Here is a 24,751-nt window from a genome sequence, read left to right as displayed (position 1 = left end):
TGACCTTTGTCAGGCCTTTGCAGTTGTAATCAAGTTAAGATAAGGTCATCGCATGGGTCCTAATCCAATATGACTGATCTCCTTATAAAAAAAGAACCCCTGGCTGGTTGGCTCGGTGGTAGAGCTTCAGTCCAGCATGTGGAAATGTGGAAGTCCCTGGTTCAATTCCCTGTCAAGACACACAGCAGAAGCGTCCATCTGCTTCTTCACCCCTCCCCCTTCTCTCTCTCTCTCTCTCTCTTTCCCTCCCACAGCCATAAATCAAAAGGTTCAAGCAAGTTGGTCCCAGGCACTGAGGATGGCCCCATGACCTTGCCTCAGGTGCTAAAATAGCTAAATTGTCGAGCAGTGGAGCAGTGGCTCCAGATGGGCAGAGCATCACCCTGTAGGGGGCTTGCCAGCTGGATTCCGGTTGAGGCACATGTGGGAATCTGCCTGTCTGACTCCCTGCCTCTCACTTAATTAAATAAATAAATAAATAAAAAAGCCTGACCAGGCGGTGGCGCAGTGGATAGAGCATTGGACTGGGACGCGGAAGACCCAGGTTCGAGACCCCGCGGTCGCCAGCTTGAGCACAAGCTCATCTGGGTTGAGCAAAAAAAAAAAAAAAAAGCTCACCAGCTCAGACCCAAAGTCACTGGCTCAAGCAAGGGGTCACCGTGGGCTGAAGGCCCACCGTCAAGGCACATATGAGAAAGCAATCAATGAACAACTAAGGTGTCGCAACGAGAAACTGATGATTGATGCTTCTCATCTCTCTCCGTTCCTGTCTGTCTGTCCCTCTCTATCCCTCTCTCTGACTCTCTCTCTCTCTGTCCCTGTAAAAAAATAAAATAAAAAATAAAAATAAAAATAAAAAAGAAGAAGAGAAGAGATGCAAAGACACACAGGGAGAATGCCATGTGCAACAGAGGCAGAGACTGGAGTGATGTAGCTACAAGCCAAGGATTGCCCGGCCACCACCGAACCCAGGAGGAGAAAAGAAAGCTTCTACCCAGAGTCTCAGAGGGAGCATGGCCCTGCTGACACCTTAATTTTGGACTTTTCTTAGTGTGCTTGGGCTGCTACAACAAATACCAGAGACTAGGTGGCTTAAACAACAAGCGTTTATTTCTCACAGTTCTGGAAATCCAAGATCAAGGTACCACCTGATTCAGTTCCTGGTAAGATCTCGCTTCCTGGTTTGCAAATGGCTACCTTCTTACCGTGTCCTCACAGGGTGGATAGTGAGATCATCTCTCTCTTGTCTCTTCTTATAAGGGCACCAATCCCATTCATGACATAATTAACTCCCAAAGGCCTTGCCTCCCAGTACCATGACACCAGGAATTAGGGATCAAACCTATGAGTTCGGGGGAGGGGACACACAAATGCTTAGTCCACAGCAGACTTCTAGCCTCCAGACTGCGAGAGAAGAAACTCCTGTTTTAAGCCACCCAGATCGTGACCATTTGTGAAGGCAACTCAAGGAACGGACACAGTGTGTAGCATATGCAGGTAACTTTTTAAAGATTCCCCTCTTCAATCAACTTTTTCAATAGCCCCATCGCCCACCCAGTCCCACTCATCTGGGATAAGCGGGTCTTATAAGTGGGGGAAGCCTGCGTTTGGATCTTGTCTCTGCCACAGACATGTCACCTTGGAAAAAAGTTTCTTTACTGCCCTGTGCCTTCGCCCCTTCCACTGTAAGGCAGTCACTCACTCACGCACCCACACGTGTTTCCTGAGTGTCACTTACTGTGCCAGGACCCAGGAGCAGTGGGGGAGAAGAGACAAGGTTCCCGTCCTCATGGAACACAGCCAGCAGGAGACAGAAAATAAACAGGAAGACACATAAACAAGCAATGCCCTAAGACGGTGATAAATGCTTTGAAGAAAGTAAATCCTGAGTTGTGACCAGTACATGTTAGGAAGGGGGGCTATTTCCTCCTGGCCATGGTGGTGGAGAGATCGATGGAGTTCAGGCCTGAAGGACAAGAACAAGCAGCATGTATGGCTTTGGGGCAGAGAGCAGAGAGCAGAGCTGCAGGGCCAGGAGCCCTCAGGCATTCAGGGAGCCAGGCAGGCCTCAGGCAGCTCCCTGGACAGGGCAAGGCCTAAGGGACATGTCCAATATAGGAGCTAGATCTGGAGACTGCAGTTGAGGCCTACGGGGTGGGCCTCTCTGAACCTCAGGTTTACCCACCCATAACATGGGGATGTTCAGGTGAGGTTAAGTTGATATAACAGACCCACCATAGGCCAATAGCTTAAGGAAGATAATGTATCACTGTCCACAGTAAGCATCCCATGCCTCTGCTCCAGGGAGAAATCCAGGGACCCAGTTCCTTCCACTGCCTTATTCCCCATCCCTTAGAACAATGTCCTCCAACCCATAGTTAATGACCTTCCTGTCCATGACTGACTTGTGAGAGAAAGAAAGAGATGGACAAGGAGTCCACAGTTTCTGTGGAGGCCTCTGAAGGGCTCACATTATTTCTACTCATTTCCATTAGCAAGAAATGGCTATGTGACTATTCCTAACTCCAAGAGAGACTGGTGATAAAATTCCGGTCACTTACCTGTAGAAAGGGGCATGGATTTGAAGGGTAGCTCACAGGAGAAGGCTGGGTGGGTAATGCCTCCTTGCTGGGACACAATGAGGACAGATCAAGGACCTGGCACTTAGTAGGAGTTTGACAAACTGCACGATATCCTGGAGGTCAAGGCTCCCAGGACATCAGAAACTCTCTGATTCAATGTCCTCATTTCTTTGCAGCTAAAGAAACAGGTGCAGAGAGGAGAGGTAGCTGCATGGGTCAGCCAGCAGGTAAGAGGCTAAAGTGGGTCCCGAATCCTGTCTGGGATCCTCAACTCCATCCTCCCACATCTTATTTTAAATTACCTGGCTCAGCCCCAGCTGGCAGGGACCCAATGACCCCTCTACACAGAGGCAGTGTTGGGGACAGGATCCGGAGAGGGACTCTGCTTTTAATAACAGTGTCCTGGACCCCAGTGACACAGCTTTATGACTAGGTAGGTGTGGCCCTTTTTTCTGGGATGGGAGCCCATGCTGCTCTGTGACAGAGGGCCACACCCACCCCCAGCAGAGGGACCTGGGCTGTGAGTAGCTGTCACGTTGGGTTGCTAAGGAAGATGGCGTGCCTGGGTTTCCTCCTCCTCCCCCTCCTTCTTGCCAGAGCAGTGGCCCGATGGGAGTATGGCGTGGCCCACATGGTGTCCCAGAATTGGAGCAAGGACTACTGCATGTTATTCAGCTCGGATTATGTCACTCTGCCCCGGGAACTGCACCACGCCCCACTCCTGACCCTGTATGATGGCACCTCAGCAGCTTGGTGCCCTGGCAAGGGTGCCTCCCACCCGGCCCAGCCCAGCTGCCCCAGCCAACAGCCCCTCTGCCAGACCACTGCCATGGTCATGAGGGGCAACTGCAGCTTCTATGCTAAGGGCTGGCTGGCTCAGGGCCAAGGTGCCCACGGGCTGCTCATCGTGAGCCGAATCAGCAGCCAACAGTGGTCAGATACCTCCCCAGCGTCCCAGGAGCCCCGCAAGCCTCTGCCAGACCTCAGCATCCCCGTGGCCATGCTCCGATACTCTGACATGCTCGACATCCTCAGCCACACTCACCACGGCGCCATGGTCCGCGTGGCCTTGTATGCGCCTCCAGAGCCCATCCTCGACTACAACATGCTGGTCATCTTCATCCTGGCCATAGGCACCGTGGCCGTGGGTGGCTACTGGGCCGGCCTGACCGAAGCTGATCGGCTACAGCGGCGCCGAGCCCGAGGAGGAGGGGGGTCCGGGGGACAAAATCAACAGGAAGCAGCGGCAGCCCAGGGGGTACAAGAGGAAGAAGAGGAGGACGCACCCGTGGACTTCACACCAGCCATGACAGGCGCAGTGGTTACCATGTCCTGCTCCATCATGCTGCTGCTCTACTTCTTCTACGACTGCTTCGTCTACGTCATGATTGCCATCTTCAGCCTGGGCGCGGGCACCAGCCTCTACAGCTGCATGGCCCCCCTGGTGCCCTACCTGCCACTGCAGCAATACCAGTGGCCCCTGCCTGGCTGCCAGGCCTGTCTGCAGCTGCCTCTGCTGCTGCTGGCCGGCCTGTGCACAGCAGTGACTGTCTTCTGGGTCGCCCACCGCAACGAGGACAGCTGGGCGTGGCTCCTGCAGGACGCGCTGGGCGTGGCCTACTGCCTTTTCGTTCTGCGGCGCGTGCGGCTGCCCAAGCTCAAGAACTGTACCTCCTTCCTGCTGGCCCTGCTGGCCTTTGATGTATTCTTTGTCTTCATCACACCCCTCCTCAGTAGGACTGGTGAGAGCATCATGGTGGAGGTAGCCTTAGGCCCAGCAGATTCCTTGAGCCACGAGAGGCTGCCCATGGTGCTCAAAGTGCCCCGGCTGGGCTTCTCAGCCTTGACCCTGTGTGACCGGCCCTTTTCCATCCTCGGCTTTGGTGACATCGTAGTCCCAGGGTTCTTGGTTGCCTATTGCCATCGCTTTGATGTGCAGATGCACTCACGCCAGGTCTACTTCGTGGCCTGCACTGTGGCCTATGCCATGGGCTTGCTGGCCACTTTTGCCGCCATGGTCCTCATGCAGATGGGACAGCCTGCCCTGCTCTACCTGTTGTCCAGCACCCTGCTCACCAGCCTGGCTGTGGCCACCTGCCGCCAAGAGCTCACCCTCTTCTGGACCGGGCAGGGCAGAGCCAAGAAACCTGCCCAGCCCATGGCAGGGCTCCATGGTGTCCATTCAGTTGGCTCCAAGCATCAGCAGGAGGACACAGCAGATGTCCACGTAGCCAGCAAGTCAGAGGGGGCCACCAACCATTCGTCAGGGGACTTAGAGAGCAACTTCAGGGAGGACACCACCAGGATTGTCACCATATCTGAAGGTGAAGCCACCAGTCTGGCTGGTTACAGTGACAGCTCTGAGGGCTGGAGTGATGCCAGCCTGGACCCTGATGAACTACCCCATACCTCCTCCAGGGCCTTGGAGGAGCTGATGCCACTGACACCATCACCCTCAGAGCTGGCCCAGGCCCAGGCCCAGGCGCTGAATGCTGACCTGCCCTGGATGGAGCTACACAGAAGGAAGGGTTTGAAGGTAAAGAAAAGCATGTCAAGCCCAGCGCCCTTGTGAACCAGCCCTGGGACACATACCTCCAGAAGGGCTGGCAGACTATCGCAAAGCGAAGGCATACCTGGCAGAAAAGAAATCGGAGCATTAAAGATATTCCAGGGCCTCTTTGTTTGTTAGGACAGTAAGAAAGCGGCAGCGTGGAACAAGTCCATGCAGGGCCCATGGGATAAGTCCATGAAGGTCCTTAGGATAGGCATCACCCTAAATCATGCAGAGGGGGGAACTGAGGCTCAGAGAGGGCACATGACTTGCACAAAGCTGCTCAGCAAGGTCAAGATTTTCTTCCAGGGCTTTCCAGTGAGTTCTTCTCTCCCTGCCTCCCAGCACCCACCTCCAAGCCAGAGCAGCCGTTCCTTACCCGGCAGACAGGCCCCATCTGGACCCTATCGCTCCATCCCAGCTTCATTGCCCAGCTGTGCTTTGTGCTCAGGTCCAACTGAACTATTACTGTTGCTTGATCTTGCCAGGTCCTCTCCCTCTCTTTTTGCATATGCTGTTCCTTCTGGCTGGGATGACCTTCCTTTTCAAGACAAATCCCCCAACCCATCTCCCTGGCTCACTAAAACATCCCTCATCATCCTTCAAGTGTCAGTTCACATTCTGTTTTTTCTTCTTCTTCTAAACATCCCTGCTCAAGATGCCCTGGACAGCAGCACCACACCCAGGCGTTCCTGCACAGGCACTGGGTGTGCCCTGCTGTGTGCATTACCCCGTGATGAGCACCGAGGGAGGGTGCTGTCTAGCTGGGGGGTGGGGGTGGAAAACAGACAAAAAACACCTGAGAATTGTCTTAAAGTGGGAGGGAGAGGGATTAGAGCTGGAGTGGAAGAATTTAGGAGACCACAACTCTATTTCCCGTGCTTCCTTCATTAACTCTGGAAAATAGACAGGTGTGTTAACCCTTTTGGGTCTCAGTAGTCTCATCTTCAAATGGAACTTATAATACCATGTCCACCTGAAGAGAAGGGCGTGGACAAAATGACCTGTGAGGACCGCACAGGTTTCTAGGCCCTATGGTATGTTTATGTGTTGAGGGAAGGCTATGTTGGAGGTGAGGGTACATCCCGTGGGGTAGTATGTGGTAAGTAGTTAGGGTTCTAGAGCCAGCTGCCCACTGAAAGTTCCTGCTCTACTACTGACCTGTTCTGTGTCATTAAGCAAATGACTTTACTTCTCAGTGCCTCGGTTTCTTTATCTATAAAATGGAATAATACATAATAGAACCCACCATAGGGTTTTGGTAAGGTTTAAACGAGCTGGTTTATGTAAGGTGATTGCATGCAGAATGAGCTCTATGAAGAGCTCATTTAACTCTATTTCTATTGTTACCCTTTGTGAAAGCCTAAAGATTCAAACCCAGCTCCTGCAAGGCCTTCAGCTCTGGCCCCGACTTCCTCCACTCCCCTCCATGCTCACATGCCTGCCCCTACCATCCCCACGGAGTGGACAGCAGACCCACCAACCTGTGTTCTCCCACAGGGCCCTTCCATGGGATGGCTCCTCTCCCTGGAGCTTTGCCCTCCTCCTACCCCCAGAATTGGGCCTGGCCAGCCCTCTTCCCCCAGTCCTAGCTCAAATGCCCCCTCCTCTGGGAGGCTTTCCTTGATGATCCTTTCTAAACTAGTCTCCAACCTCAATTATGTTACTGCACACACTGTTTTCTAGTTTTCTCGTCTCCCCTAGCCGAGTGGCAGCTTCATGAGTGCAAAGACCACTCTGTCTTGTTCAACTGAGTAGTTTCAGGGCCTAGAACAAGGCCTGGTATGTAGTAGATGCTCAATTTATGCTTGTTGGAGAAATGAATGGATGAGAAATTAATCCATCTTGAACCAGAGAGGAAGAGGGGCACCATGAGGTAAGGTGCCCAGATCCTGCAGGGCCTTGGTCAGTGCAGAGATGTGACTCTAAGGCGATGGGCTGGGCTTTGGGGGTGGAGAGCTAGGGGGCTAATGGGCATTCAGGTAATAGGCATCTTAAATAAAGCCCCACTTGCTCTGGCCAGTGGTGCAATGGATAGAATATCATCCTGGAGCCCTGAGGCCCCAGAGTCACTGGCTTGATCCCTGGCTCAATCCTGAGGGAGCCAACTCGACCCCTGAGGTCACTGGTTTGAGCCCCAGTCAGGGCATGTATGAGAAGCAATCAATGGCACAACTAAGTAGAACAACGAGTTGATGCTTATCTCTCTCTCTCTCCAAAAAGAAAAAGAAAAGAAAAAAAAAGTATGAAAGAAAAAAAAAAGAGAGAAAGGAAGCCCCATTTGCTGTTCCCCTCAGCAAACAGCTCCTGAAGGCCTAGGCAGAACAAGGGCAGCATGAGGAGCCAGGGCCAGGCCCCTGACTGAAGGTGTTGACAGCCTCTCCTCCTGGAGCCAGAGGCCATCTGGCCTAGACAGAGGGGCCTCCGCAGGCCTTGGCTCGTCCCCATCCCAGGCCGCCTCCCCACTGCCGATTTACGTCACTGTGCCTGCCAGGGGCTGGCTATACCCGTCCACTAGACTCGGGGCAGGGTTGAACAGAGGCACCCCTTCACTCCCCCAGACTGGGGGACAAGGAAACTCATCTCTCCCAGGAATTTGCAGTCAGGGTGTCCCTGAGAACCCTGGACTGGAGCTGCCTACAGCGGAGTCAATGCCTGCCACCATGAAGAGGATTCTTCAGGGCAGGGTCCTGGCCTGTCCATGTCTGGATGCCACGCATTTAGAGAAGGGGAAGTCCAACTCTGTCCTTCCTGCTCTACCCAACAGAGGCACCCATTCAGAGAACACTTCTCTATAAAATGGGGAGAATAGCATGACCTTCCTCAGGACGTTGTAGTCAGTGTTAAAACCCCTGGAGAGGAGCTGAGCGGGCTCCAGAATTCGTGGAGTTCTGCTGCTGCTGCTGTTCTGTGATGACCCAAAGTCCCCCTGTGCCTGCCTTGACCCCAGAGCCTGGCTTGGTCAGGCTCAGCCTCACTTTACCAGTCCCCTTCCCAAGGACAGGGCCAAACCCACGTGGCTGGACAAAGGTGCCACTTGTCAGAGGTACCTAGAACTAGCAGCCCTCACCTGAATGCCAGAGGAACATAAGGTACTTCACATGTGTGTGTATACCCACGTCCATACTGAACCCTCAGGCATACATGCATACACACACATGCACCTTCACACCCTGTACACATGCATGTACACATTCATGCCCAAACGCATATATACTGAACATGCCCACATACCTGTGCAAACCCTACACACACACACACACACACACACACCCCTGGGCTCTGACCTTTGCTGCTATTCCCTTTAGATCCTGCCCTTCCCCTCCAAGCCTATCCTGGGCCTATGGAAGTGGGGGTGCTGATGCTTGGACTCCCTTCCCTGGAGGGCAGGATAACCCTTTTCTGGGGGGGGGACAGACCCTGAGACACAACTCAGAGCCCCCTTTGAAGGGGTTGGCTGGCCAACAGCCTCCTCCAGGGACCCTCTTAGCTTTTCAGCCCAAGCCACTCTTCGGGCAGGTGGGGGACATGGAGGGCCAGCTAGTGATGAAGCCAGACAGCAGTGCCAGGATCTGGCATCTCCCCCAGCGCCTTCTCAGTCTTCGCTCCCAGCCCACTGGGCTGGCAGAGATGGCACAGGCCTGCATCCCAGTCTGATGGCTCCCGCTGCCCTCACCTGCTTCCTCCTTCTATTCTTTCACGCTCTGAACTCTATCTCAGTGTCTGCTTCCTGAAAAGCCCTACCTGTGACAGGTGAAACCTATGATGGGGCCAGGGCAGGAATAGACTCCCCAAGGCCCTGGCCAGGGCTCCAGGTGGCCCAGCACCAGCTCTGGGCTGTGCTTTGCTCAGGCTGCCCAAGAATTCTCTTTGTGGCCTTATTTCATCTCAGCAAGACCCATGAACAAAATAGTCACAGCTTGTTTTTTTGGTTTTTGTTTGTTTTGGGGAGGTAGTTAATGAAGAATTTGGTACTTTGGATTCCCTGGACAGTGAGAACCAACAAGGACCCATGAGTTGCTCTAATACACAACTGAGGAAAGGAAAGCCCAGAGAGGGCCAGGACGTGCCCACTGTCACACAGCAATGAGACAGCAGAAATAGAGCAACTCTGTTCTTCGGCCTCCCAGCCCAGCAGCTGGGTCAGCTCCCTCATCAATCCCCTCCCCTCTGTACACCCTGGTCTGCAACAGTTGGCTCCCCAGGAAAACTGCATCTACCCACTCCTTTGCCTGTGCCCCTCGGTAGGTACAGCCTGCCACTCTCCCCGAGTAGCTGTGTATGTTGTTCACCAAGTCTGATTCAGCATCAAGCATCGCAGCAAGCTCAGGAGACACAGCTGGACTCTGAGCTGCTGAGTCCTGGATTCAGTGCCTGTGTTGCTATGTACTTGACACTGCGGCCACCCCTCAGAGTCTAGTCTCAATATCCTTATCTGTAAAATGAGACAAGACTTACCTGTGGGTTTGTGGCAAGGATAAAATGAGGTGAGATGTGTATAAACAGCTAACATTTGTCAAGCACTAACAGGTTAGGTATGCATGTTATCCCATGATATGATGCCCAGAACTTGGCATCCCCCTAAATGTCATCTTTCCCAAATTAGTTTTCATTTCCTCAGGGTTGAGCTCCCAGAGGTGGATTCATCCTCTTCCCTTGATCTTCCCTTCCCGTGCCCACTGGGATGTGATGTGTGTGGCTGGGTGCCTGGAGGCTAACCAGGGTCGTCACTGCTGCAGAATCAGGAAAATGGGTCCCTCTGCAGTTTGACTATGATTTTGGGGTTTGTTTGGTTTTTCTTTTTTTATTATTATTATTCATTTTTAGAGATAGAGGAGAGAGAGAGAGAGAGAGAGAGAGAGAGAGAATGAGAGAGAAAGGGGAAGGAGCAGGAAGCATCAACTCCCATATGTGCCTTGGCCAAGCAAGCCCAGGACCCTGATCCAGCGACCTCAGCATTCCGGGTTGATGCCCCATCCACTGCGTCACCACAGGTCAGGCTAAACAAGGTTTTGTGCCTGTTTTTTTCCCGGAGCCCTGAAGTTTAAGCGCTCCTGTGCTGCCACCTGCTGGTTTGTAATTTAAGAGCAGGCGAGCTCACACAGGAGTATTCCATTAGGAATTTTGGAATAATTATAATACAATCAGGGTGATAGCCAAAAAATATGTAATGACCTACCCATCAGCAGGGTTCTGAAGCCCTTTCTGGTCCCAGGGTTAACCCTTCAGAAGCTGATTGTGAGGAGGTGGAGTTGTCCTGGAGAAGGTCTGAGAAAATTTTGCTATTTTACGAAATGAAGTAACCCCAACACAGTATCACTGAATGTCCGTAATGTTTGAAGACGGTCCATGGCCTGACCCTTATCCCACCCCATAGGATCAGGCCACCATGAATAAGCGTTCACAGGTTCACAGAACCCCAGCACTGCTCAGTCCTGGGGGAGGGGTCTCCTGTATCATCCTCCCACCCTAAAGTCCTTGTCCTTGTAGGTCCATAGATGCCTCTTCTCACACATAGCAGCCGTTACTTATTTTGTTTGTGAACAAATCCCTGCCCGACACTGGTTTACTTCCCAAACGCTTCATTTATTTTTAGTAGGAACTCTTCCTGTAATCCACCCTTCAGCCTCTAGGGCTCTTCCAGGCCTGTGAGTCCAGGTTTCACAGCTCACTCCTGAGCCCACCTAGGATGATGGGACCCCCCCTGAAGGAGTGGCTGGAAAGGGCATCAGGCTGCTACTGGGAGAAGCTTGGACTGCTAAAATTCCAAGAAGCTGTTTTGAGCATGCTTTTAAAGAGCTTCCCCCAGCTTCCTAAGGACTTAAACAGCATAGAAGTTTGGGGGAAGAATGTGGCAGTGTGTGAGGTGTGAGCCTCCAGAGACCCTTCAGAACCCTCCAGAACTGAGGACAAAGTCCTTCCAAAATTCTGCAGAACAGAGAGGGAAAGCAACCTTCCTGAGGTCACACAGCAAGCCAGTGACAAGGCAGAGGCAATCAAGAACCTGGAAACTAACCCGAGAGTTCTTCATAAACAAGAGGCACTTTCTAGAATACAAACGTTGCCTTTAATGGGTTTGTTTCATGAGGTCCCAATTTTCCCCTACATACTTTATCTTCTTAAAGTAGAAGGCTGCTGAGTCCCAGAGACAAAAGAACTTCTCTGGGCAAAATCTCAGGCCCCTCCAAACCCCTCCTGGGCAAAGCTTTGCCACTGCCTTCAGTTTCTGACCCAGACAATAAAGGGAACTCAAGCAAGAGAGGCAGCCCTTCTGAGAACCCTTGCCCGTACCACCCAGGTCTCTTCCAGGCCACGCTCTGCAGGCTGTGAGCCAGTGTGGATCTGGTCTTCACTTACCTTCCTCAATCCTTAATGCTAGTTTTGATAAATTGGATAATATCTTCCTAAAAGATATCCACATCTGCCCTGGCCAGTTGGCTCAGTGGTAGAGCGTCAGCCTGGCGTGCAGAAGTCCCAGGTTCGATTCCCGGCCAGGGCACACAGGAGAAGCGCCCATCTGCTTCTCCACCCCTCCCCCTCTCCTTCCTCTCTGTCTCTCTCTTCCCCTCCCGCAGCAGAGGCTCCATTGGAGCAAAGATGGCCTGGGCGCTGGGGATGGCTCCTTGGCCTCTGCCCCAGGCGCTAGAGTGGCTCTGGTCGCAACAGAGCGATGCCCCAGAGGGGCAGAGCATCACCCCCTGGTGGGCAGAGCATCGCCCCCTGGTGGACGTGCCAGGTGGATCCCGGTTGGGCGCATGCGGGAGTCTGTCTGATTGTCTCTCCCCGTTTCCAGCTTCAGAAAAATACAAAAAAAAAAAAAATCCACATGATAGTCCCTGGAACCTGTGAGTGTTACCTTATATGGGGGCTGGGGGGAGACTCTGCAGATGTGATTAAGTTAAAAAGATCTTGAGGTGGGAAGGTTATCCAGTATTATTTGAGTAAGTTCTAAATGTGACCATGAGGGTTCTTGTAAGAGGAAGGCAGAGAGAATTACACACAGAAGTGGAGAAACCAATGTGATGATGGAAGCAGTGACTGGGGGCATGTGGTCACAGGCCGAGGGTTGCCAGCAGCCTCCAGAAGCTGGAAGAGGCCAAGAATGGATTCTCCTCTGGAGCCTCCAGAAAGAGCACTGGCCTGCTGACCCCTTGGTTTTGGCTCAGAGGCTTATGAGCTGTGAGAGAATAAATGTCTATTGTTTTAAGCCCCCAAGTTTGTGGTAACTTGTTATATAACAGCTAAAAGAGGAAACTAAAACACAGATCAACAGGCATCCCTGGCATAGACTGCCTGTGTGTCCAGCACTGTGAATTCAGAATTAAATACTTCCCAGAGCAAACGAAACAAAGACGCAGGCAAACAGCACTACTCCTATTCTGCTCGTGTGTCCTTCCTGCTGGGGAGAGTCAGTATTACTCCATAGCAGAGATAACTGCATAAACTTAATATTGTCTCATTGTATGTTTGGTCTGTTTTCTACAGGACTGTCAACTACATGTTTTCACTTTCTGTGAGAAGATCTAGTAATTTTACCATGTGGAAACCAGGGTAATGGAAATCTTTAAAAGTGGCTATTTATTTTGCTAAATTATTTTCCAAATCATGTTTGTGTCAACTGATCCTCTGTGTATGCTGTAAAATATGGAAGGGACCGTTTTATCACACTCTCACCAGCATCTTTGCTGATTTGATTGGATGAAAAGCAGCGTCTCTATCAATTTGCACATTTCTGATTAATAGTGAGGTTGAAGTTTTCTTCCCATACATTGGTTTATTAATGGAATATTCTCCATTTCATGGCTTAGCACAAAGTTCAGCCAGTTACCACAATTCCGACAATTCTACACCAGGAAAATCTCTGGGAGCCATTTTGTCCTTCCCACCTTTACAGACTTAACTCAAGATATCATCTCTCACCTGGGCCATTAGATCCTTTGCTAAAGAAAAGAACACAACTACTCTTGGTCGTGTTCCTCCAGCTAAAAGACCTCGATGCCTCCCGACTGCCTGTCAAACCAACCCCAACTCCTCAGTCTGGTGTTCGAGGCCATCCATGATCAGCCCTCCCTACCAGCCAACTCTACCTCTGACGAGTTCTGTGTGTGTAGTCCTCCACACACGCTCATCCTTGCTCCATGCCTCTGTTCCCCTTACTTGGAAGGTGCTCCCCTCCATCCCTTAATTCCTAAGCACGGAATACCCGCGGAAGTTGCAGCCTCCTCTCCAGCCCCAGTGCAGGGCCCTGTCCAAGGTCCTGGAACAGGAGGCAGTTTCTGACTCAGAGGGTCTCACAGTAGGGAGGAACTGGAGGAAGGCACAGATGTATTAAATAGGCTTCAAAGAACAAAAACCTTCTCAACGCGGCTCAGGCAAAAAGAGGAGCTTATTGGAAGGAGATAGGATTTCTCAGAACATAAGGGCAAAAAGCCCAGTTGAGGCTCATGGGATTTGGGAATTAGAAAGTTGTCAGAAGCCGTCCTCTGTGCCTCTCCAGCCTGCATAGTCTCTGCATCTGCTTCCTGTTCTCCCCTCCCTAAGCCAGCTGCCTCTCTGCACACCCTTTCTGCTCCTGGCCCCAACTCTGTACCATGACCTCTCCACCCAGGGTCACCACCAACAGGCAATGGTCTCTAGGCAGACACCACCCAGAATCTCAAGAGAGAGAATCTACTTGGCTCAGACTTATTCTATTAGCTCCAGGCCCTGTCACTGGCTGTTGGTGAGCCCGTGGGCCCGTGAATCAGGTTTCTATCCCTGGTTCGACCAGCTGTGGCTAAGAGATGGGGAGCGGGGAGAGCCAGGTCAGATACTACCAAGGGTTGTCAGAATCTGAATTTCTAGATGATTCACGTGCTTATCAATGTGTCAGAAGTGCTTCTACAGAGTAGCGGGTTGCAGTGTTCCCTGATCCGGCAGCAGCCTCACCCAAGAACTTATCAGAAATGCACATTTTGAAGGTTCTAGATCAGGGGTACTCAAACGTTTTACACAGGGAGCCAGTTCACTGTCCCTCAGACTGTTGGAGGGCTGGACTATAAAAAAAACTATGAACAAATCCCTATGCACACTGCACATATCTTATTTTAAAGTAAAAAAAAAAACAAAACGGGAACAAATACAATATTTAAAATAAAGAACAAGTAAATTTTTTTTTTGTATTTTTTTCTGAAGCTGGAAACGGGGAGAGACAGTCAGACAGACTCCCACATGCTCCCAACCAGGATCCACCCGGCACGGCCACAATAGGGCGACGCTCTGCCCACCAGGGGGCGATGCTATGCCCCTCCGGGGCGTCGCTCTGCCGCGACCAGAGCCACTCTAGCGCCTGGGGCAGAGGCCAAGGAACCATTCCCAGTGCCCAGGCCATCTTTGCTCCAATGGAGCCTCGCTGCGGGAGGGGAAGAGAGAGACAGAGAGGAAGGAGAGGGGGAGGGGTGGAGAAGCAGATGGGCGCTTCTCCTGTGTGCCCTGGCCGGGAATCGAACCCGGGACTTCTGCACTCCAGGCCGATGCTCTACCACTGAGCCAACCGGCCAGGGCCAAGAACAAGTAAATTTAAATCAACAAACTGACCAGTATTTCGATGGGAACTATGCTCCTCTCACTGACCACCAATGAATGAAAGAGGTGCCCCTTCTGGAAGTGTGGCGAGGGCCGGATAAATGGCCTCAGGGGGCCGCATGAGGCCCACAGACCATAGTTTGGTGACCCCTGTTCTAGATGGTCACTTCACACAGGTGCTCAAAAAGAGCCCCATCCTCTGCCCTCTTTTTTTCCACAGGTAAAATTCTTATCTTCTTTCCATGATGGAGAGCCAGTGTCTTGTTCTCTACTTGTCACCGGTAGGGCTGGCAAAGAGAAACTGCCATTTATTAATGTCACACGTCAAGGTTTGTTGACACTGGTCAGAGGCCTGTCAGCTCTCCCCATGGCCCTCATTTTCTTATTCAGGCAACAATGGAGAAGATGATTTCGGTGTTCCCTTTAAGGATTACGGGTTTTGGTGCCCCGGTTGGTTCCTGTCTGTATCAGTGTCATGTGGCTGCTGTAGCGAACAACCATGAAGCAGATGGGTTAAAACAACTAAAGTTGATTTTCTTATGGTCTGGAGGCCAGAAGTCTGGAATTCGGGGGGCAGCAGGGCCGTGGTCCCTCTGAGGCTCCAGGGGAGAAGACCCCCTCTCCCAGCTCCGGGTGGCTCTGGGTATTCCTTGGCTTGTGGTTTCCTAACTCCGCTGTCTGCCTCTGTCTGCACAGCCTTCTCTTCTCTGTATCTCAACTCTCCCTCCGCCTGCCTTTGTTTTATCAGTACACCTGTCGTTGGATTTAGGGACCACTTTGATAACCCAGGATGGTCTCGTTTTGAGGTTCTTAACTAAGTACATCTGCAAAGACCCTTTCCCCAAATAAGGTCACATCCACAGGTTCTGAGTGAACATAAATTTTGGGGGGCCACCCTCATTCAACAAACTTATCCACCCTCTCCGTCAAACATTTGGGACCAATGGTATCCCCACCCCATTCTCATCCTGGTCTGGAGTAACTACAGATGGCAAGATTATTAGAGAAGAACATCCAAGAAACAAGGCACGGCCCCTCTGCTCAAGGAACCGACGGTTGGGGGAGACCAGAGCAGCCAAGAGGGGCATGGCCTCTGCTCCCCGCCTCCACCCCCGAGGGTATCCCCCTGCTTGCTTTCTCCTGTCAATTTCTGGAGCGGGGCTGGAGGAAGAGAGAGTGCGTTGAGAGAGGGTCTGAGCACCCTGGACAGCGTTCTGGGATTTGCACAGCCTCCAGAAGCTCTCAAGATGCATATGCGCTCCCTTCCGCAGCCTCCCTTCTGCTACTGCAGGAGGTTTTACAGTTGCCAGAACAGCAATTGAGGAGGGCACAGTTGGCCAAATGGTGCATTCCTGGGCCTCCACAGCCAGTTTTCTGTGCAGCCTGTCTCAGGGCCAAGGGTGACAAGACTTTCCAGAAAGCAAGCTGGTGTGCAGAAAGGCCCATTCCAGATGGCCTTTAACGTTGTTAGCCCAGCGATGATGAGTGAAATGAGAAGTAGCAACCCTGGCCCCACTGTGCTTCTCTCACAGGGGCTGACAAGAACGTGCTCTCTGCCCGCTGGGGACCACTAAGCATGCACCAATGGAGGAAGAGGTCACTGAGGGGCTGGAGAACCCAAGACCGGCATTTGTGGTGGAAATAGGCAAATAGGTTAGACTTGCATTTTCCGCCCAGCTTGGCAATGTGAGATTGAGAGAGTTCTAAAATAATGAACCTCTCAAACCATTAGAAAAAGACAAATAATCCGGGGGTGGGGGTGGGCAAAGAATTTGAACAGGCATTTTACAGAAGGAACACAGATGGCCAACAAACATTTGAAAAGATGTTCAATCTCTTTTAGTAACTAGGGAAACAAAACTTGAAAGCTCCAGAACTCAAATGGGAAAATCGGTGACATTTGAATAAAGTTTGCAATTTAGTTAGGAGCATTATACCGATGTCAATGTCTCGGGTTTGATCCCTATGTCATGGTTTGGTAAGATGCTAATTTTAGGAGGAGCTGGGCGAAGGGTCTATGAGGATTTTGTATTTTCACAACTTTTCTGTTAGCCTAAACTTATTACAAAACAGAAAAGTAAACAATTACTACAACAATCGTAACAGAAGCCAACAGAGTGATTATCACTTGCCAACAGAGTGGCAAGAATTATAAAGATTAATGAGATCCAGCATTAGAAATGGTGTTGCTGAGAATAGAAGGGTGATACTAAGCCCCCTTTCTATTTTTTTTTCTTTTGTATTTTTCTGAAGTTGGAAACGGGGAGGCAGTCAGACAGACTCCTGCATGCGCCCGACCAGGATCCACCCCGCATGCCCACCAGGGGGCGATGCTCTGCCCATCTGGGGCGTCGCTCTGCCACAATCTGAGCCATTCTAGCGCCTGAGGCAGAGGCCATAGAGCTGTCCTCAGGGCCCAGGCCAACTCTGCTCCAATGGAGCCTTGGCTGTGGGAGGGGAAGAGAGAGACAGAGAGGAAGGAGAGGGGGAGGGGTGGAGAAGCAGATGGGCACTTCTCCTGTGTGCCCTGGCCGGGAATCGAACCTGGGACTCCCGCATGCCAGGCCGACGCTCTATCACTGAGCCAACCGGCCAGGGCCCAAGCCCCCTTTCTAAAGAGCACTTTGGCAGTATGGATTACAATTTCATGGTGTGTGCCCTTTAACCTGAATTCCACGGCTTGGTACCTACCCTACCAAAGTCCTTTCACTTATATCCAATAACTGTATTGCAATAAGCAGCAGCAACTTAAATTGCAATAAGCAGCAGCCCAAACAGGACATGCACCAGCACAGGAAAGGCTGAGTGACATAGTGTATCTAACCAGGAAAGGCTATGTGGCAGGTAAAAAGAATGCAATAGATCCACATGAAGAAAAATGTAAAGGGTAATCTCACTGGTGAAAGAAAAAGCACAGGCCCTGGCCAGTTAGCTCAGTTGGTTAGAGCATCATCCTGAAACACCAAGGTTGCAGGTTTGGTACCTGGTCAGGGCACATACAGGAAGTAACCAATGAATGCACAACTAGGTGGAACAATAAATAAGTGCTTCTGTCTCTCTATCTCCCTTCCCCAGTCTCTCTAAAAATCAATCAATTTTTTTTTTTTTTTTTGTATTTTTCTGAAACTGGAAACTGGAAGAGACAGTCAGACAGACTCCCACATGTGCCCGACCGGGATCCACCCGGCACGCCCACCAGGGGCGACGCTCTGCCCACCAGGGGCGATGCTCTGCCCCTCCGGGGCGTCGCTCTGCCGTGACCAGAGCCACTCTAGCGCCTGGGGCAGAGGCCAAGGAGCCATCCCCAGCGCCCGGGCCATCTTTGCTCCAATGGAGCCTTGGCTGCGGGAGGGGAAGAGAGAGACAAAGAGGAAGGAGGAGGGGGGCGGGTTGAGAAGCAAATGGGTGCTTCTCCTATGTGCCCTGGCCGGGAATCGAACCCGGGTCCCCCGCAAGCCAGGCTGACGCTCTACCGCTGAGCCAACTGGCCAGGGCCAAAAATCAATCAATTTTTAAAAATATTTGATTATATTTTTAAAAAAATAAAAAGCACAAATAAAGCCATACATTTATAAATGTATGTATAGAGAGGTATATGCCAACCCAAAAGTCAAGAAAGATATCCTCTGTACTGGCCAACGTTCCCCCTGGAAAGGGCAGTGGGATGGGGGCTGGGGTAGGCAGGGTGGGTGGGTGATGCCGAAGGAGACTTCCACTTTTTCTGTGTTCTTTAAATTTTTAACAATAAGGCTTTCGTGTATTACTTGTGCAGTTTTTAGAAATAATTTTTAAACATCTGCTAACTTTCTCTGACCTGCAGTTTCCTTGTCTTTAAAATAAAGGCGTTAGTAAAACGATATTATATGTCAATGTCAATTATATCTCTATTTATTTAGCGTAAAGGAGTTGGGCTAAGGTCCCTCTGAGGTTGCTTCCGGCTGTGGATTTCTTTCACTTGAAGCCGAGACTGTGTTGTAAGCTTCCCCTTCCCCATTCTGCCCCCATCCACTTCTTTCTAACCCTCACACTTTCCAACTCATTCCTGACTTAGGGCTTTTATGCTTCTGTTCCCTCAGCTAGCATGCTGTTCCCCACATTGCACGTAGCTGGCTCCTTCTTGTCATTTATAGCTCAGCTTAATGGTCATCTCCTTAGGGAGGCCTCTCTGACCATATCAGGTAAGAGTGAGGGAGGACAGAAAGGCAGGGCCGGATCAGAGAGAGTCTGGGGAACCAGGACAAGAGTTAGGATTTCAGTGTTAGGAGAGTAGGAAGCCTCAAGCCAGTTTTGAATGCTGGGGTGAGGTGAGGTGTGAGGTGAGAAAGGGGGAAGGTAGAGGGGTGGCTTCCACATGTCATCAAAGGTAACACTGTGACCCAGTCTTGGTAGAGCACAGAACATAAGATGAACCCGTCTTTAGACAATTAGGGGTCATCTCAAGGTAAAGAGAGATAGAAGAGAATGAGTCTGTTTCAAGTGAGTTTCCCGTTGAAGTAGCTTTGCACTCTGTAGCACAGTGTTTTCCATCTCCTAGAGATATCATGTTCCTCCTAAATTCACTAAGGTATAGAGTGTCCTGTTTGTTTTTTTTTAATTTATTTATTTATTTATTTTTTTTTACAGAGACAGAGAGTGAGTCAGAGAGAGGGATAGACAGGGACAGACAGACAGGAACGGAGAGAGATGAGAAGCATCAATCATTAGTTTTTCATTGCGTGTTGCAACACCTTAGTTGTCCATTGATTGCTTTCTCATATGTGCCTTGACCGCGGACCTTCAGCAGACTGAGTAACCCCTTGCTGGAGCCAGCGACCTTGGATTCAAGCTGGTGGGCTTTTCCTCAAACCAGATGAGCCCGCACTCAAGCTGGCGACCTCGGGGTCTCGAACCTGGGTCCTCTGCATCCCAGTCCGACGCTCTATCCACTGCGCCACCGCCTGGTCAGGCTAGAGTGTCCTGTTTTGACCTCCTCTCAGATCCTTTCATTAAAATTCAAATTTATGCTAAAAAAAATGTCTCTGACATAATGGTACATCATTCCTTCCCTCTTTTTCTCTCTTTGCCTCTCTAGCTCTTTCCCTCGACCACTGTTATCCAGCCATCTTCTTTTCCCTAAACTTCCGAAGGTTTGGGCCATTTCTTTCTCCCGTCCATTGTCTTTCTTTCCTCACTTAGTGAGATCTGTCATCCCTCCATAAATTCTCTCCCTAGGAGCATTTGGTTGCTGGTCCTGCCTGCTCCTTTGAGTGACCTCTGGGCTGGCCATATCTTCCTTCTCTTTGGCTCCTCTCACTTTTCCAGGACTGGATTCCCCCCGGCTAAACACATAGGAAAATTTCCAGGACTTCCTCATCTTCCTTCTTTCCCACAAGTCCAGCCTCATGAGCTGCAAGGGGTTAGCTGCAACTCACCCGGGTGGAGAAGGGAGGTTGTTGGTACAGAACAGGCTACAAGGAGGACAGAGAGAGGTCCCACCAGGGACAGACCCCATCGGGTCTCTCCCCCATTGTTTCTGTCTCTCTCTGAGAGACTTTCTCAATGAGGCTAGAACCCTGGCCACCAGAGAAGAAGGGAGCCTAAGGGTCAGAGCAGCTTGGATCGTGTGTCAACTTGCACAACTAAAGGGGTGAACATCGTAATAGGCAGCCCCGTCAGAATCACATGGCTCAAATAGATAGAAGGAGTATTCCTCTTAAAGAAGAAGACCGATTAGAAATGGGGAAAGAGTCCTAGGCTGGCCCTCCTCTGTATGAACACTGGGTTCAGTAGGCAGGAAGCCCTCGGGAGACCTGCCTGGCACTGCCAGTAATTCTTGCTTTATCGCTTCCACTAGCTGCCACATTCACAGCATGTGCCCAGGGTGCACCACCTTCTGACTCCACCAAGGTGTTCCGTTCTAAGGCACCAAAAATTCTGGCTATCCTGACCTGTGATGGTGCAGTGGATAAAGCATCAACATGGAATGCTGAGGTCACCAGTTCGAAAACCTGGGCTTGCCTGGTCAAGGCACATACAAGAATTGATGCTTCCCGCTCATCCCTCTACACACACACACACACACACACACACACACACACACACACTCCTTTCTCCCTCTCTCCTCTCTCTAAAAAAAAAAATCAATAAATTAAAAAAAATTTTTTTTCAACTCTGGATATTGCTAAATCTGATTCTTTCTCAGCAACTAGCCTATCTGAAAGACAGTTATTTTAGATTTTAAAATGTCATATTTGGAAGGTCAGTTGTCTCAGAGAAGGCATCATTTGTATAAAAAGGATGAGCCTGTGTGTCTCTCCAGGCTGCTGCTTTTCAAATAATCAGATATTTTTTAGAGCTAATGTTTTCTATTCTAACCTCCTCATCTTTCAAACAAAGCAACAAGCACAGAGAAGCTGAGCGTTTTTGTACGAATATACCAGCTACTTAGTAGCATTGGCAATAAGGAATTCTAAAAGTTAATCAGCACTCCGAGTTTCCATTTGATGTTTGCAAACTATTTAAGAAAAAAATGTAATTACAAGCAATCCTGCCTCAGTTCTTTTTTTAAGGTTTAAATGTTAAACCATAGATTTTTTCAACTATGTGAATATTAAATCTCATTTTTCTCTTTTGTGCATTCATTTATAGAATGCATTATCTTTTCACGCCTTTGGTCTTCAGTGGGCATGGACCTTAGCTCTACATTTCTCTGCCCTTCACCTCCACGGCAGGCCTTTAGGAATCTGGAAGCAAACACTTCAGGGCTCCAAGGGAATGAGAACAAGAATTGCTTCAGTCATTGGTCACTGTTTCTGGCTTAGCTAGTCTGGATCTTAAGGTTTGTTTTCCTTAAAGAGACATCTGCCCCTATATTTATAATGTTCAGTACAATTTTTCTGCTTTCAGTCTGATCATAGTTATGATTTTATATTCCAAATACAACTGGCCCTGCCTTGCAAGAGAAAGAAGTTATTGTGGATGAGCATGTGGGCCTCAAGATGCTATTATTGTTGGACACAAAAGCCCCTCTGTGACTGTGCGAGAGCCAGCCCCCCACATCACTCAGCACAGTAAAAGGGCACTCCTTGTGCTCACGCTCTGTTTCACCCGCCCGAATTTGTAAACAACTGAAGCTTAATGCAAACAAGTTGGGTTGATTTTTTTTTTTTAGCTTGCTGATGTTTTTAACTCAATAAAATGTTTGTTAATTAACTCCATGAGTTTTTTGTTTGTTTGTCTTAACCCTAATTATCTCTGCCTTTGAATGGACTACACTGTCTGGTTTGAGTTGGATGGTTCCTTTGAAAACAAGCTGATTTCTGTGTATGTACCTTGTAGTAGTCAGGATAGGCTACATTATGATGCACTAACAAATAATACCCAAACCTCAATGTCCTGACGAGTTTTTCTTCCACTCATGTTATAGATTCTGCGAGGATCAGGTTGGGGCTTGGAGCTTACTGGTATCACCCAGGGACCTGACTGAAGGAGGCTCTGTCTTGACACCTCTCACACTCATCTCAGCAGATGGAGAGGACTCCCAGGGGACTCCCACAGGCAGTCAAATGCTCCAGCCCAGGAGTGACATCATCACTTCCTTTCCCAACACATCAGTCTGAACTGCTCACACGACACCATGCAACTGTAGGGCACCAGGAAGCCCAGGGCCCAGTGTGCTCACCAGGAGAGGACAGCAGCCCTGCTGGCCTACACAGACCTCAGCAGAGATACACCCCCCCGCAAGAATCTCACCTGCATTCTGGGTCCAGATAAAAGCCTCTCAGAGGACAGCCAGAACCAAATCAATTGGTCAAACATTTAAGTACCAACTCTGAGTGAGGCCTGGATGGGGCTGAGGAATAAGCCACATGTGTATAGACAATCAAAATCGTAGAAATGTTTCACCTAACTTTGTGCTATATGAGTTACATTTCAAAAACAAAAGTTCCCTGTTGCTCCATGGGGAACAGTCACACAGGTGCCACTAGGGGAAGGTCAGGAATGCTGCTGCACACCCTACGGGGCCCAGCGCAGGCCCCACAGCCAACACTGTGTGGTCCCAAATTGTGCCATGATTGGGAAACCCTATATTCGATTAATGCAAAGTTCACATTCTGAAAACACAAACATAAATCTCCAAATCAAAACAAACAAAAAGTCTGCCTTGAGGTCTACCACTGCATGTTGCCGTGAGACTGCAGCCCCAGTTGGAGTGGTCACACATGGGGCACCCGTGAGATGGGCCGCTGGGCCCTGCACAGGACAGTGACCAAAACCCATCTTTGATACCTACTTACAAGTGGCCTTAACTTGCCAAATACCAGTAGCACCCTCTCTTCTGCAATGACAACCGAAAATGTGTCCAGACAGTGTCAAATGTCCCTGGGGTCAAAATCTCTCCCAGTTCAGAGACCTGTTCTTATAAAACATTCCATTTCGCAAGTGGCACCATTTCAGCTGTGCTTCAGGGAAACAAACCCTGAAGTGGGGACTGTAAGATGTGAGTTTAACTCCACCTCTGCCATTAAATCAGTCAGTGCCTTCCCTCTCTGGGCCCCAGCTTCCCTATCTGTAAGATGAGAGGGTTGAACAGGACAGTTCCTACAGTCAGTGCAGAGCTTCCAAGGCTCTTGGGTTTCGCTCTCAAATTTTTCATTCTAACAACATTTCAGTTATAGCCTCACCCTCTCCCCAAAGGAGAGGATGGAGTGAGGGTTTCAGCCGCACTGCAGCACAGTCCAGATGACAGGAGGGGCTGATGCAGAGACCACAGAGCCTGGAGGGCCAGCAGCCAGGGGGTCCTGGGAAAAGAAGAGGGTGGAAAAAAGCACAGGCAGTTGGGACCCTGAATGCACCAAAGGCATTTCCTGGGTTGACCCTGTGCCTGCCCACTAAAAAGTCACCCATGACCTAAGCAATAAGAAGAGGCACGCAAGGAGTTGGTAAAGGGTTTTTGGACCAGGCCTGGTCAGGTAACTGTTGCTTAGACACTGTCCCAGTACACCAAGGTTGTGGGTTCAATCGCCAGTCAGGGCAGATACAAGAATCAACCAATGAATGCATAAATAAGTGGAACAAAAAGTCAATGTTTCTCTTTCTCCCTTCATCTATCTCTCTAAAATCAACCAATTTAAAAAGTGTTAAGGATTTTTGGAGAAATTAGAAGATAAATAGCAAGCAAGGTATACAGAGAAAAGAGCAATATACCCAAGAGTGGGAGGAAAGTGTGTGTGTATTTGTGTGTGTGCGCACGCGCACGTGCACATGCACGCACATCTCTGCTGTATCCTTGCTAATGGCAAGAGAAATTGAACAATTTCAATTCAGCTCGAATATGTCTTAAGCTTATTACAGGATATTTGGTTTGCTGGTCTCTTACTGGCCTCTTGACTCTTAGTCAGCCACAATCAAAAGACAGGACAAGAGGAAGACAGGGAGAAATGCCTCCTGCTGCCTGCCATCCACATTTCCTTCTCAGAATTCAATAAAGCTTGACAGTGAATTTAAAAAAGGAATGAGTGGTATTTACTAAAAGGCTGTTCAGTCTAAACAATGATTCGGGACTTTTGAAAGCCGGAAGAGACGAGCTGAATGGTCTTTTCCATTCTAGGTCTCCTAAAGAGTTTATGTAATATTTTTTATTTGTCTTAGGTTTGTACTTGAGTTTTTATGTGTGGGGTTTTTTGTTTTTGTCAACCAAATTAATACTTTTCTGGGTTGTTAATAAACTGAGCTCCCAGGCTAGGCTATATCACAGTGAGCACCTGTTTCTCAGAAACATTCACCTGGTTGTTCTTATATCCATCCAGTCTGCCAGCCCCAACCGGCTGTTAATGAAGCACCTACTATATGTCAAGTACAATATCTGGGATGAGGGCACAAAGGTGAATAAAAGACTGTCTAGGCCTTCCAGGGCATCACACTTGGCATGTGCACAAGCGACCACACTCCAGTGTGGCATGTGGGGCCCCCTGAGGCAACACCTGGCCTTGAAAGGGAGCCCTTCTGAGAAGGGGTATCAGAGCTAAGTCTTGAAGCACAAATAGGAGTTATTCAGGCATAGATGGAAGAATGG

The 24,751-nt window shown here is 49.9% G+C and overlaps 1 protein-coding gene and 1 non-coding gene across 2 annotated transcripts; one reads left to right on the top strand and one right to left on the bottom strand.

The window, feature by feature from the left end:
- The first annotated feature begins 3,135 nt into the window (after positions 1-3,135).
- SPPL2C (signal peptide peptidase like 2C) lies at positions 3,136-5,154 on the top strand. Its single transcript, XM_066255323.1, has one exon. The coding sequence runs from the start codon at positions 3,136-3,138 to the stop codon at positions 5,152-5,154; it is 2,019 nt and encodes a 672-aa protein (XP_066111420.1).
- A 9,446-nt stretch (positions 5,155-14,600) lies between these two features.
- Positions 14,601-14,676, bottom strand: TRNAS-GGA (transfer RNA serine (anticodon GGA)). The gene has a single exon. It is a non-coding gene; the product is annotated as a tRNA-Ser (tRNA).
- Positions 14,677-24,751: the final 10,075 nt, after the last annotated feature.

Source organism: Saccopteryx bilineata, chromosome 2 (assembly GCF_036850765.1).
Source record: "Saccopteryx bilineata isolate mSacBil1 chromosome 2, mSacBil1_pri_phased_curated, whole genome shotgun sequence".
Taxonomy (NCBI): domain Eukaryota; kingdom Metazoa; phylum Chordata; class Mammalia; order Chiroptera; family Emballonuridae; genus Saccopteryx; species Saccopteryx bilineata.
Note: the sequence above shows the minus strand (reverse complement) of the source record. Positions and strands in the feature narration are given on the sequence as shown.

Coding starts and splice junctions, on each gene's coding strand:
- SPPL2C (XM_066255323.1), top strand. CDS start 3,136: ATGGCGTGCCTGGGTTTCCTCCTCCTCCCCCTCCTTCTTGCCAGAGCA.